Below are 13955 nucleotides of genomic sequence, written 5' to 3'. Positions count from 1 at the left end.
AGGGTATGGTTTGAAATTCCAGGATAATTCAGTAAGACTCTGGAAAAAGTAGTAGCTTCAGTATACTTACCGAGAGATAAAGTACAAAGTGAAAATTTGATGCCATGGTATTCTTTCCCTGTATAACAGCAAGAAGCAGGTGCCAACAATGTATGAAAATACAGGATAAAACTTGATTCAACAGGTTGAGAAAGCAGAAGTAGGAGCCTGATATACATATTTATTACTTCACTAGTATGCCAGGAGTTTAAGGGGAGTGGAACTATAAGATATAAATTATGTTAGCTCTGCTAGATTTTAAGTTAAAACATGAATAGAAAATATTTGCTAATTATAATTCCCCTTGCAAACAGTTTTGGTTTTCATCATGCTGTCTGATAAGTAGGATTGTTAAATTATCAAATATGAGGTTAAGGAATAACATTTCCACAGCAACAGAATATTTGCAACATTTTGTGGCACAGCAAAGGAATGCTAGGGTTCCTGTAATTTACCAAAAGTCTCAATGGTATTTTATTTGAATAATTTATTGTGTATTTATTTGTGCTTTGAAATTTATGTGTATTCTGCAAAATGTCAGTAAGGCAACAATAGGAACAGGCTTAGATGTTCAGCTTTGATTAAAACAAACAAAAATAAAAAAACACCACACCTCTGTAAGAACCTCATTAAGTGGGTGAAATGCAGGGGCCTGAATGTTCTGGCAGCAGAAATTCCTTGCTTTAATGGGCCACATTGGGTTGAAGATGAACTCAGTACTACCAGATAACTCAAGCTTCACTGAGAAGGAGCTTCTGCTCTCTCTCTCATCTACTATCACTATAATAAGGAAAGGTCTTTTAATTAAGGGGTTTATAGTATAGTTTCCTATTTTCATAGGTTTACAATTTGCCCATACCAATTTGCTCTCAGCTTAGACTAGACTTGCCAGAATTCTCAAAATTGTTCTACATCAGCATATTCCATTTACATGGTGCTTTTAAACAAACAATCTAAAGCATTTTTCAGATATCTTAATGAAGGTGCCATTTTACTGATTGGCTCACAAAAAGCCAGATTATGATTCCCCCCTTTATGGTCCACTGATGAGCAGTCACTCACACAAGTAGTAACATTACCTGGGTAGTCTCATCAATTAACTGCTCACCCACAGACGTAGAGAGGTCATGATTTGGCCCTGTATCATCACCATACAGCATTTCAATTGCTTTGCAAAACAGATTTACTGTTTATTTTTCTGTGCAGTTAGATAGCATCATAGCTCAGAAGTATATTGAGGCTGTAGGTCAAATACCTTCCATGTTCATACCTGTAACATTCCACTTCTTGCTTTGTGTAACAAAGTGTTTTATTTAAAAAAACTGAGCAGTTAACCTAGACTTTTCACAGTAAACTGCAGGAGCCAGTTGCTTTTGTGTTAGGATAATGCCCATTTTATAGTTCATGGTCAGTTTCCACATCTAGCCTTCATTTAGCAAATCCTGACCAGTAATTATTTTCCCACATAGAGATTGTGATCAAAGTCACAGTTTAATAAAGACAATTAAGACAAGCAGGTCCTTCAGTAATCATCTAGGAAGGAAAGAAGAAGTCTGTTGCCCAACCCATTGAAAGAAGGTATTTCTACTCTCCCATTCTGGTTCCAGTTTGGTGAAAGAAACTTTCAACAAAAAGCTAAGCTACTGAGTATCCATTCATAGTTATAAACAAATAGGACAGGAAAATGAAGTTTCCACTGCAATATAGTAACAAACATGCCACATGGTGATTGATAAAAGATCAAATCAGCAGGCTTTATGTATGCTTTCTGGACTCTTTCCCATGGGCATGAAATCTCCTCTGACCTCTGCACTCCTACCCACATTGTGCCTAGGATATTTAGAAGCATGAAGGAAAAAAAAAAAAAAAAAAAAAAAAAGAAAAGGCAAAAATAAACCACCACTGAAAGACAAGGTGATAGCGAAGAATACATTTAACTTGGAATTACGAGCATCCTAAAAAGGTGAGACAAAAAAGTCCCTTTCCCCTTTTTGTACTCTGCCAGTCTGCAACTGCTAGAAACAGACAAATGTCAACACACTGTACCCATGGCAATACACAGTTCAACTTCTAACTTTTCAACACACAGAAAGTTAAGCTAGTTTCTCTATATTTTAAGGTATTTGCACACTTTACTTTTGTAGCAATAGTGCCAATAGGGGATGGAAGCATTTCCTGTTAGTGATCAGCAGAATTAAGGGTATCCTTAAACCAAATAGCCCAACCATAAGTATTGGAGAATATCAGAGCTGGCAAAGACATAAGAGGTGGTGGGAAGAAAACAAATTGGAAGAGGAAAGAAGAAGAATTCCTAGTCAACTTGTTCTCAGTGTAAGAGAAATTAAACTGGGAACTACTTGACTAGATGTAAGGGGCCTGATTCTGAGCTCATTTACACAGATTTTACATGGGTAACTCCTGTGGGGGGAGTCAGTCCAGGTTTACACCAGCATGTGCAAGAGCAGAACCCAATCCCTTAGGCACTCTTTGCTAACTTACTTAAGTTTTATGGCATGCAATCTGATCACAAAGTTGCCTTTTCACTCCAAACAATATATAATCCAGTTGGCTTTGATGTTAGTTATGGAGAAAAGAAAGTTACTCCGGTTTCTTGGATTTCAGGCCATTTAATTTCATATGAAACCTATTTAATGTTCTAGTCCTTTCCTTCTCCTCCTCCGGGCTAACGCTGGAGTGTCTTTAGAGAGGTGCCTCCATCTCCAGCAACAGGTCAGTCCAGACACTCAGGCCGCAGACTTCGAAGTCTCCATCCTGGATCTTCAGGTTTTTCAGAGAAGCCAGGGCAGCCTCTCGGAGCGGGTCAGGTCCCCTCATGAAGCAGCTGAAGCGCTCCCGCAGCTCTTCCCAGGAGAACTCGTCCTCACTAGGGCAGCGGCTGCTGGCCCACTGGCCGCGCAGGGGATCGTAGCGCAAGCGGCTGCCCCAGCTGGTAAGGAGATGCAAGTAAGGGGTGCCCAGCTGGGGGTATCGGGCAGAAAGGGCAACGAGGACGGAGCCCGGGAGGAGGCGGCAGAAAGCGGAGAGCCGGCCTGGGTCCCCGAGCAGCCAGGAGAGCACCGCCGCAGCCGGCCTGGGCCCCTCCCTGTGCTCTGCCCAGCTGGCCCCCTCTCTGCCAGCGTTGTCCCCGGCCTGCTCCAGCAGCAGCGCCGCCAGCACCCGGTAGACCCTAGGCCCGGGCAGATGCTCCAGGACACTCGCCGGTCCCTGCTCCTCCTCCTCGTCTTCCTGCAGCCGGGACAGCAGCAGCTGGGCCTCGGTCCGCAGCGACGGCTCCAGCTCCTCAGGGCGCGCCGGGGCTGGGCTGGGCGACGGCAGCAGCTGGACGGCGGCCCTGCGTCGGGCCAGGAGGTCGAGGCTGCGGGGCCCCGGTGTAGCCTGGCCGCTGGGCGGCAGCAGCAAGCTCCGCAGGAGGCGGTGGCAGGCGGCGGGCGGCAGCGCCCGGTTGCCCAGCAGCGCTAGGCCCAGCAGCTCCGGGCAGCGCCCCAGGTGTCCGAAGCCTAGCGGCGGCCCCGGCTGCCCTCGGCGGAGCCGCTGCCCCAGGGCGGCCCGGAGCCGGGGCTGGGCGCGGAAGCGGCCGTGCAGGTGCTGGAAGTAGCGGCCCCACTGCAGGGCTCTGTCCAGGGTTGGCGGGTCCCAGTCCCGGACCTGCCCCGAGCGGGACACGGCCAGGAGCCCGGGCAGCTGCTCCACCTGCCACAATAGCGTCTCCATGGCGACGGCTCGCCTGGGCCCCCTGCGCTTCCCGCCGCAAGTTTGAACAGCGGCTCTGCCTTCCGCCCGCGAGGTAGCCCAATCGGAACCCACTTGAGGTGAGCTCTGCAATCCCATTGGCTGATGCTGATGTCAGTCCCCTGCCAATTGACTTCCGCTTCCCGTAGATCACTGGGGGGAAGGACTCGGGAGTTAGGGAGCGTGGCTGGGTCAAAGCTAGGTAGAGCGGCAAGAATGGTGCAAGGCGGGGTGACGGTTTCGGCCTATCCAGGCTGGGTGCAGCGCTGCTAGGAGCACTCCTCTCGCTAGCCAGCCCGCGCGCCCGCCCGCAGTCACACTCCCGCTTGCAGTATAGACACACATGCCCTTCTCAGGCATCTTCCAACAGCCCCTGCTATTGAGTGACCTGTTCTGGAGTTAGAGGGACAGCTCCCTTTAAGCAGAGTGCAACTGCTGTGACTGCAACACTAAACGAAAATATGAACACACCGTTGAAGTATAAGGGTGCACTGGTGTACAATATAAAATAATCCCCACAATTACAGCAGGGTTCTAACACTAACTTTTACATATATACATTTTATTCCCCACACTCACCAGCGTTTGAACCCACAGTCTTCACATCCACAACTACTGGTTCCAGCTCTAGTGGTTAGCCCTGCAGCATTTGTTTGGTTTGGTTTTTTTAAGTCCCTATTTGCTATAATCCTGTGATTAAGTGTGGCTCAGCTTTCATTTTTAAAAGTTTCTAGCTCTTACAGGTGTGGAGGAAAATGTCATCAGAATGTACTCTAAAGACTCAAAAAAACTAAAATAAGTAATGATCCCCAAATTGTTTTTAAATCATGATGAAGTTTACACAGTCATGATTTTGGGCAGGCTGATTCATGATTGAGGGTTATCAATACAAATCAGAGACCTCTCCTTTTCACCTATAGGAATAATAGAGAAATGGCACCCACACTCATGCTGTTACCCACTATGTCTCTCCAGGGTTGGTCTGGACCACAATACACACATTGCAAGAGGGTTACACAACTATTTGTGATACTGCAGTGGAATGCCAGGCATCAGGTTGGTTTCTATTCCTGGTTCTGGTACCAGATTGTGGTCTAGTAGTTACAGTCAGCATATCCAAATGTAGTAATTCTCCTATTTGGGTCATCTGTGGGGACAGAGCCCTCACCCTCTGTATAAAAGCATAAGCCTCTACTACTTGAGCTGAAGAGCCAGATATATTAGCATGCAAGCAGCAGCAGTCATAAATCTCTATATGTTGTCTAGCCAGTATAGGATGATCCAGAGTCACTCTATTAGTATGGTTTACACTAGCACTTAATTTGGCATGTTCCTTCTGAAAGGCTGGCAAAGTGGATGAGAGTTGGCTGGAAATTTATCACATGCTCATGAAACCACCTACAGCAGGGGTCAAAATTGTGAGAGTTCACAGCACTGTTTGTCCAATTCCAAGCCCCCACTCATCCACATGGCATATGCTTACTTCCATGTGTCCTGGTGCTAGGACCAGCTTCCACTGTTATTTGCATTATTTATCTTTAGCAATTCTTCTTTAGCTCAAATGGCAGGGGCCTATGCTTTTGTAATAGAATCATCAATTTTATCCTCACTTCTGCTCTGAAGCTCTGAATTATGGTGTAGAGCACTAGTGTACAACTTCTCAGCTTGAGGGCCTCATATATCGTTTCAGGAAGGTCAATGCTCTGTGGCAAGTTTCTGCCTTGTTCTCCTCCCTTTGTACCACTCAAGTGATATAAAGGGAGCACAAACCACCTGGAAGTTCCCAGCAGGCCTACAGATAGCATAGCAAGCCCTGACTCCTGGAAGCTCCTAGCACAAAGGGGTACGTTAGGAGCAGAAAGGGGAAGCAGCTGAAGGGTACTGCATTTTGATTGTCCCTAGACAGTGTTTGGTCCCTAAGAGACTGTTTGCAGTGGTGCAAATTAGAACATCTCCACAAGCTGCTCTAACATGGACTGAAGCAGAGAATTGGGGAACCATAAATGGTTGTTGGTTCTCAGTTTCACCTGTTTTTCCCATCTCCTAGACTACCTTAAATAGTTCTGTACAAAAGAGGAGCCATCCTTTCCTGAGTACTACTCTAGACTCACTCAGAGCCAGTGAAGCTCCTGTCCTCACTAAGCCCCCCACTGCCAGGGCTATTCTCTCTTCCCTCCTCTGTAGTAAAGAACAGAGAGCAAATGCTCATCACTGCCAGCTCAGAACTATTCTTGGAACTGCTGAGGAAGATAGTTGGGGTTTAGTGCCCCTAACCTCTTCCCTATCCTGATGTGCTGACTTAAAGAAAAATAAAGAAGGTTCTTATTGGTGTGTTTAACAGTGAGGGTACTTAACCACTGGAACAACTTATGAAAGGATGAGGTGGATTGCCCATCAGTAGGTATGTTTAAAATCAAGACTGAGGTCTTTCTAAAAGATTATGGGCTCAATGGGGGTATTCCTGGGTGAAGTTTTATGGCCTGTGTTAGCCATGGGATCAAACTAGATAGAATGAGTCCTTCAATCCTTTAAAAAATAATAATAAAATAAATAAAACACCACACGCACCCACTAAAAGCACTTGAGTTTAAAAGTCTTAGAATAGATTTTCAGTTCAGAATTAACTGCATATTCTCTCCTGAGGGCCACAGGTCCCTAGATTTCCACAATACTATTGTAATGTATTTGTTGCTGAGTGGACTCAATGTTGGCATATACCCTTATGGCTGGGCATGGCCTAGCAGACTCTTTTCAGCAAGCACCCTGCCAACAGCTGCTCTAGCTCTCTAAGGGTCTACCTCTTCTCATGACTCACCCTCCAGCCAGCTCACATTTAGTCTTACTCCTTCTAAGGTAAACTAAGGAGCCACTAAACTAAACTCAGACATAACTCTTTGCTCCTACCCAGGCTCTGCAGCATTGTTCTCCCACTGTTGTGCAGAGCAACACCTCCTAGAGCTTTCTCCCTGGAGGAGAAGCTTTGCACTCAGTATTCCTTCTCCCCCTTCTCATAGTGTTTCCACATCTTTTCCAGTGATCCAGTAGGGGGATACAGGCATGCTCGCCCACTGTCCTATCCATCTGGGGTGCCATTCAGGGACCCTGTGGTAAGCAGCTAAGGTCTGCTCCTTCAGAGGCCTCACTATCACTCTAGACTTCTTCCTACCTTGGCCTTCCTTTAGTTAGTCTCTCCCTAGGCCTTTTTTCCATTCTCTAGGATTCAAAGAAGGATTACTCCTTCTAGCCCTGTTTATATTTGGGCTTCTTCCCTTTATGTTCACCACCCAGATCATCCCTCAGCTGGGCTTCATCTTCAGTTGGGCCTGGCTCACCCTTCAGGTGCAACCAGCTACATGTAAGCAGAGTCAGGATGAGCTCTACCCTGACATCTGGTGGTGAATTATGGCGAGTGTGGAAAAGAACTCCAGGGGCTGATCTTGTTTGCATAGGCACACCCACTCGCCTGGCATGAAACACAGCAACTGAAAGTGGTTACTTTGGCTGGTGTGGGATCCCCAGTTTCTCTATTATTGGGGCAGGAAGAATAAAGTTTTGTTACCCTGATTCTGTGAATCAAGGCCAGTGGAACTGTTGTATGACAGAAGGACTGAGTGAGTCCTTCACCATTACCTAAGTAGCACTTGCTTGACAAGGGGCATGGGTTACAAAACCCAGTGAATGGAGAGAGGATGGGGACAGGTATTTGTACCTGATAGTATGGGCCCCCTCTGAGGGTTTGAAACACAAATTGCACCACCTCCTCTCTCCACTGTTGAATGTCAGAGCTAACTTTGATTCCCTTAGGAGGCTAGTTACAGGCTGCTGAGCTGAATTCACTTTGGGCCAATGGTGCACCTGCACTAGGGCTCCCCTACTATACTATGAGCTGAAATCGCTAAGAGCTGAAATCACAAAAGAGCTGATGTTATTAAGAGCTGAGATCACTGAGTGCTGTGTTAACTAGTGGGGGAGCCTGAAGCTATATTGCTCAGCAGCTGGCAGAGCAATTTGTGGGGATGACTGGAGGAGCAGTGAGCGGCGCGGAGCCTTGCGGGGCCGGTTGGAGTGGCCCAAGGAACGGTGAGCGGAGCTGTTTGTGGGGACGGCTGGAACGGCTCACAGGTCAGTGAGCGGAGCAGTTTGTGGAGCGGAGCGGAGCAGAGCAGCTTGTAGAGCGGAGCAGTTTGTGGGATGGCAGGAAAGTGGACTGGCTTGTGGTAAAGGCTGCGGTGGAACCCCCACGGAGAAACAGATGGCTGGCCAGCCTCGGATCACGTAAGGTGCCCTTTAACACCCTGCGTGCCCCCCCCTTTTTACTCTGGGGGCTGCACTGACCAGGGACAGAGACTTTGGGGGTTGTTGGACTTTTGGGACTTTGGGTGGTTGCTGGACCCAAGAGACTTTGGGGGTGTTGGACTTTGGGGACTCTGGGTGATTTTTGGGTTGCTGGATTCAAGAACCAAAGGGAAAGGACACAGCCCAATTTGCTGGGGTGGGTTTTGCTCATGGTTTGTGTTATGAATCCTGTTTGTGGTGTTTTTCCAATTTTATGCTGATGTCGAAACCTGTTTACCTCATGTTATTAAACATTTTCTGCTACACTCAGACTCCGTGCTTGCGAGAGGGGAAGTATTGCCTCTTAGAGGTACCCAGGGGGGTGGTATGTAATTGTCCCAGGTCACTGGGTGGGGGCTCGAGACGGTTTTGCATTGTGTTATTGAAACAGAACCCCTAGATACAGAACCCGGCCCTTGTTGCTGCCAACTTAGATGGGCAGAAGGGTTACATACATTAATTGTCCCCTCTCTCCAATTAACTATTTCATTACAGGTGTGTGGTACACACCCATCACAATTGCTATTAACATTAATAATAGTTTATGTTTACATATCATCTTTTATTCCAAAAGATTCAAAAGCATATTATACTTGATTTATTGCTGAAATGCAGCATTTCACAGGTGGAATGTGTCAACCATTCAATAGCACACAGCAACAAATGCAACACAACAGTTTAAGATATGATGTGGGGAATACTGCATTCAGTTGAAACTACAGGTGGAAGTTTAGACAGTCAGAAAACAGTTATGTGAATTGGAATTTGGTCAGGATGTCACTACAAAAGTTTTTTTTCTCCTGCTCACCTTAATCGATTAGTCTCATTAGAGTTGGTATGGCAACCCCCATTTTTTCATGTTCTCTGTATCTATCTATCTATATCTCTTCCTACTGTATTTTCCACTGCATGCATTGAAGAAGTGGGATTTAGCCGACGAAAGCTTATGCTCAAATAAATTTGTTAGTCTCTAAGGTGCCACAAGTACTCCTCGTTCTTTTTACTGATACAGATTAACATGGCTACCGCTCTGAAACCTGTATTAACACGATCTCTCTTGCAATAGGTGTTATGGTCTCTAAAGTGAGCAATTTAACTGAATTCTAAGCCCATGTATATTTTAATGAAGGATTTATTTTGGAGATTTGTATGCACCACAGCAGAAATAAATGAGAAATTTCCCTTCAGGAATTTCTCATAGGAAATCTCTGAGGGTTTCTGATCTTAGTCTTATTGGATGAAATGTACATGTTTATATAACATAAATGTGCCTGTAAATTTCACTTGAAAGAAATCAAATAATCACATTTACAGCACCAGGAACCTAACAAAAACAGGCTGTGAACATACGACTGCACTGGACAAAGCCCTAAGAAATCTGGAACATTCCTGCATGTAAAGGGAAATGGATGGGATTTCTAACAGGCCTCTGTAGAGCTGATTGAAAAATGAAATTTCCAGCCTATGCAAAATTCTGGTATTTTAGCATTTGATTTTGTCCCAAACTGGGATCAAAAGTCAAAATACTGACATTTTTAATTGAAATGAAACATTTGGACATTCCTGAAATGAAATATTTTGTTTCAGTTTGTTGATCCAAAACTAAACTTTTTTTTCCTGTTGGGTTTTTCATGTCCTGTTTTTTAATTCTGTGTCTGCCTGAGGTGTCATGGTGTTTCATGAGATTCCAGTTGCTAATTCCACCACAGGAAAGATTCCCATGCTGCAACATGGTGGATCAAACCCAGGGACAGATCATGGTGCATTATGGGAGATGTAGTCTGTTTGGATTTCACTAATATCAGGTGAGCACCAAGAAGAGCCCCCAAAACAATCAGTAGATGTTTAGCCACTCCACATGTTTTCCTCTGATGTTGTAAAATGAACTTGGAATCTGAATTATCAAAGCTAAGACAATTGTACTCCAAGAGATACCTGTGCAGGCTTCTTAGGCAAAGTTAGATGAAATGACAATACTTATACATTGCCATGTTAATTTCATTAGAGGATGCTGACAAAGAGGTGCCTTAGCTTGTTAGTTAGTATCCATGTATGGGTATTAATTTACAACAGGTCAGTTTGATAAAGTTTGTCTTGACATCATGGGAAATCTATGGAGTTGGGGCTCATGTTGGTTTTCTAATAAAAATGGGTGCCCCCAAGCCAACTCTTTTTCTGGTTGCCATATCTCCTCAGAACCTCTAAAAGAACCTCACAACACAAACCCTAAAGCCACTAAAACTTTCTTGCACACCTGCAGTGGTAAGCACCTGTAACCTGAATCTCCTCCCAACTTCCAAACCCTTCTTTTGCACTAGTAGCAAGTGCAGCTGACTTGCCCCATCTCTCTAACCAAAACTCCTGCACTTTCCCTTACTATTAACCTTGAATCTCAACATGCCAACCTCCACCTCACACAAGTCCCTCCCAACCTGAACTATTGATTCCAGACGCCAAATTCTCCCCCCAGGTTTGTAATAAGCTATTGTTATTTATTTGTGTTGCAGGAGCACCTAGAGGTCCCAAGGATGCACCCCCCTTTTATGCTAGGCACTGTACATACATACTGAATGAAAAGACAGAACCTGATCCAAAGAGCTTGCAATCCGAGACTGAAGATAACAAATACAACAGATGAGAAGAGCACAAGGTAACACTGAGACAAGTTATGATTTGTGTAATAATCAGTGACCTCAGCATGACAGCTATCTAGCCGTAAATTCCCTTTTCCACGCTCTCCAGTCAGAAAACTACCTTAATCTCCCATATCCTGATGCTAATATTATAAAAGGCATCCAGGTTTATCATTTTAGTATCTGGCTGCCCTAGCAGTATCTTTTGAGGCCTTGCACTATAAGTTTGAAGCCTATTGATCAGCCTGATATGTTGGTGTGATCCAATAATCAAATGCAGTGGAGCAGATGGAGAATTTTCTTTGGGTCAAGAAGAGCATAAGCTGCTTCCTGTCAAACTGGTTGTCTTTTCCATGTATACATTTTTTTTCCCTGGAGGACTTTTTAAGAGTTGGAAGCCTCCTTTCTACGGTTTGGCAGCTTCAATAATTGTCAGCATTGTGGATATGGTTACGTTTCATGTTGGGTAAAACATATAGGCTCAATACTTTGTTTAGGGAGAACAGGGAGCCACAAGAACATCCAAAAGAAAATCATCCAGATATAGTACATGAGGTCTCTTTTTCTTTCTTTCTTTTTTTTTTTTGAGGGGAAAAGTGTGATAGTAGCATTTGTAAGGAAACCAAAGAACTTATTATCTCAATGCCCAGCCTTAAAAATACCTTTCACTATAATACCCTCATCCCCACTGCCTAGATTTACAACAAAGGGTCAGATTCTCAGATGGTGTAAATCAGCATAATTTCATTGACTTAAATGGAGCTATGTCTGTTTTCACCACTTGGGAATGTGGTTTCAAATCTGTTTTCTTTAAAGAAAAAAGTAGTATCATCTGGTTTAATATATCATCTGTTTGTGATATTTTGATCCATTGGTTGTATCTACAAGTTTCTTTAAGAATGTATGTGTCTATAAGTTGTTTTTCCTGTTTCTTTTTGTTTTATTTCACGTGGATGTTATATATATATATTAGATCTGATGTATTTGCCCATTTTTAGGGCCTAATTAAAGAGAGAGAGAGGTGTCAGAGATCCAGGCACATTTGGGGTACTCTACTGCATGTCTATGTGTACATTTGTTGTAAATGCCTGCCCACAAGTGGTTGTTTTAGTTCTTATGTTAAATATTCATGCAAAAGCAGGCAGGATGGAGAACAGGCAAGACAGACATCCAGGCTTTTTATTTTTTTAAATAAAGATCCTTAATGCATTTTTGATGTCAGATTTTAAACAGGAACGATCATCTGTGAGAGTGTTCAGCAGCCATAGTGTTAAACAGTATTAAGGAGAAAAGTTTCTCCTCTATAGTGGCTTTTGATAGATAGGATGTAGGGCCCTCCAGAGAGTAGTTGGATGAGAAGATGCTGTTGATTAAAGAACCAGAGGAGTAACAAGCCAACCAAACCCAGTTTTCAGTGACCCATACCAGCATGGTTTCACAACTCCTATATTTTGCTTAAGTTACTGTTAATGCTTTGTCTGAACCTGAGAATTCAAGCAAAAGATTCATATGAAACCTTGTGAAACTCATGAATTTCATCCCTTTTGTTATGAAGCCAATAAAACTCCTCAGGCAAGACTGGTCGGTTTGCAGCAAAACTGATCAAATGTGCCAAAGATCTGTAATCTGTTGTTCAATTCTGTTTCCTCTCAGTAGTCACATTTACTGTAAAGTGAGCATAATTTTTCCTTTAAAAATAAAAAAGGAGGTATACTCTATTTGCCCACATACGTAGCACTACAAAATGGGAAAGGGTTGCTGCAAAAGATTTGCATTTCTAAACACAAGATATTTGGGGGAGACAGTGTCATGTCATCTGTTACTGTTTGGTCAAAAGTTCCAAAAACTTCTGGCCACTTGGCAAATTACTAAATTGCCAATAGTGTGTGGTCATCCTTCCTGGTGATTAGTGGACAATTATTTATAGACCTCTGACATGTCTCAACCAATTAGATTTTGGGTATGAAGAGATTAAAACATCCCTCTGCCAGACATCAAAAATGAATTGTTTACTGTTGTATTAAAGACAGACAAAACCAAAAGTCAGATTGGAACATCCTTGATATTTAGAGACATCTGCTTCTATGATCTAACTTCCTGGTCAGCCCCCTTTCTGAATAGTGGGCCAAACTAAAATTCTGATCTTTTGGGACGTTTAGATCAGTATCCAAGCTTTGTTGCTTGGGTTCTTCTGTAGTTCTGATGTTATCAATCATGTTTGTAATATCACAGTTGTGTCATAGAGCTCAATTCATCCATGTTGGAGATGCAGTCAGTGAATTTGAGGGGTTTTGGGTAAAGGTGGCTTTACACCATCTCTTTTGTTCTCCTGAGCCTGGGGATGGTCAGTTTGGCTCCTGCTGCAACTTGTAGAGGCCTCAGGCTACTCTAAGTCATACCAGCTTGTAAACAACTCCTGAAGAACAGTTATACCAGACAGAGATAGCTGGTGTACAGCATGCAGTGGCCATGCATGCCTCTGGCAAGCCTCCTGTTCCCGGTGATGATTCCCTCATGCCAGGAAAATCCTCAGTTGCTTATTTAGGGTGGCATTGCAACAAGGTCTGGCATATGGTTTGCGTGAGAAAACTCCAGATAACTTTTACAGCATTTTAGGCCACATTTATTCTGGGTGCCCAAATTGAGACACGTTAAAGAGACCCTGGTTTTCAGAGGGTGAATGATCAGCACTTTCTGAAAACAAGTGTTCCGATAAGGTATTTCAAGTCGGACACCAAATTGAGCCATGCAAAATCACTAATCACTCTTGAAAATCTTGATTTTAAATGGTAGGGCTATGGTATGTAAATGCAGTCAAGTGTGCCAGGACTGAGTTAACTCCAGCATCTCACAGCTTTACTTTTGAACAATGAATTGTTCTGAGTAGTCTTAAAATGAAATTGTACAGTTAAGAAAAATACCTCTAAAAGTTTTCTCCAACTGGTAGTTTTCATGTGTTTCAGTGACAAACAAAACTTTATCATTCACAAGGGTATAGGAAAGTTAAAAAAAAAACACATTTTTCATGTTGGAGCCCATTATATTTTTAATGTATATAAAATTCAATGCAGGATAACCATGAATAAATCTATTTCTATATCTGTCTGGATTCTAATAACACAAGCCACTCAAGTTTCAATCTCATGGTTGCCCTGATATTTCAGAACTTCTCATTGTCTGGATGGGCTAATATCTCAG

At 43.6% G+C, this 13955-nt stretch overlaps 2 protein-coding genes across 2 annotated transcripts in view; one reads left to right on the top strand and one right to left on the bottom strand.

The window, feature by feature from the left end:
• Positions 1 to 1916: 1916 nt before the first annotated feature.
• Positions 1917 to 3824, bottom strand: FANCF (FA complementation group F). Its single transcript, XM_024214883.3, has one exon. It carries the CDS (start codon positions 3769 to 3771, stop codon positions 2740 to 2742), a length of 1032 nt encoding a protein of 343 aa, XP_024070651.1. The 5' UTR covers positions 3772 to 3824; the 3' UTR covers positions 1917 to 2739.
• Positions 3825 to 10715: 6891 nt separating this feature from the next.
• GAS2 (growth arrest specific 2) overlaps positions 10716 to 13955 on the top strand; it is a 150359-nt gene continuing 147119 nt past the window's right edge. The window contains exon 1 of the mRNA XM_024214850.3: positions 10716 to 10774. The gene's annotated coding sequence lies outside the window, so the exon portion shown is untranslated. The remainder of the gene's footprint in view (positions 10775 to 13955) is intronic.

Source organism: Terrapene carolina, unplaced genomic scaffold, assembly GCF_002925995.2.
Source record: "Terrapene carolina triunguis isolate 2854851 unplaced genomic scaffold, T_m_triunguis-2.0 Scaffold96, whole genome shotgun sequence".
In the NCBI taxonomy this organism is placed as follows: Eukaryota; Metazoa; Chordata; order Testudines; family Emydidae; genus Terrapene; species Terrapene triunguis.
This window is presented reverse-complemented; position numbering and strand designations above follow the sequence as displayed.

Coding starts and splice junctions, on each gene's coding strand:
- FANCF (XM_024214883.3), bottom strand. CDS start 3,771: ATGGAGACGCTATTGTGGCAGGTGGAGCAGCTGCCCGGGCTCCTGGCC.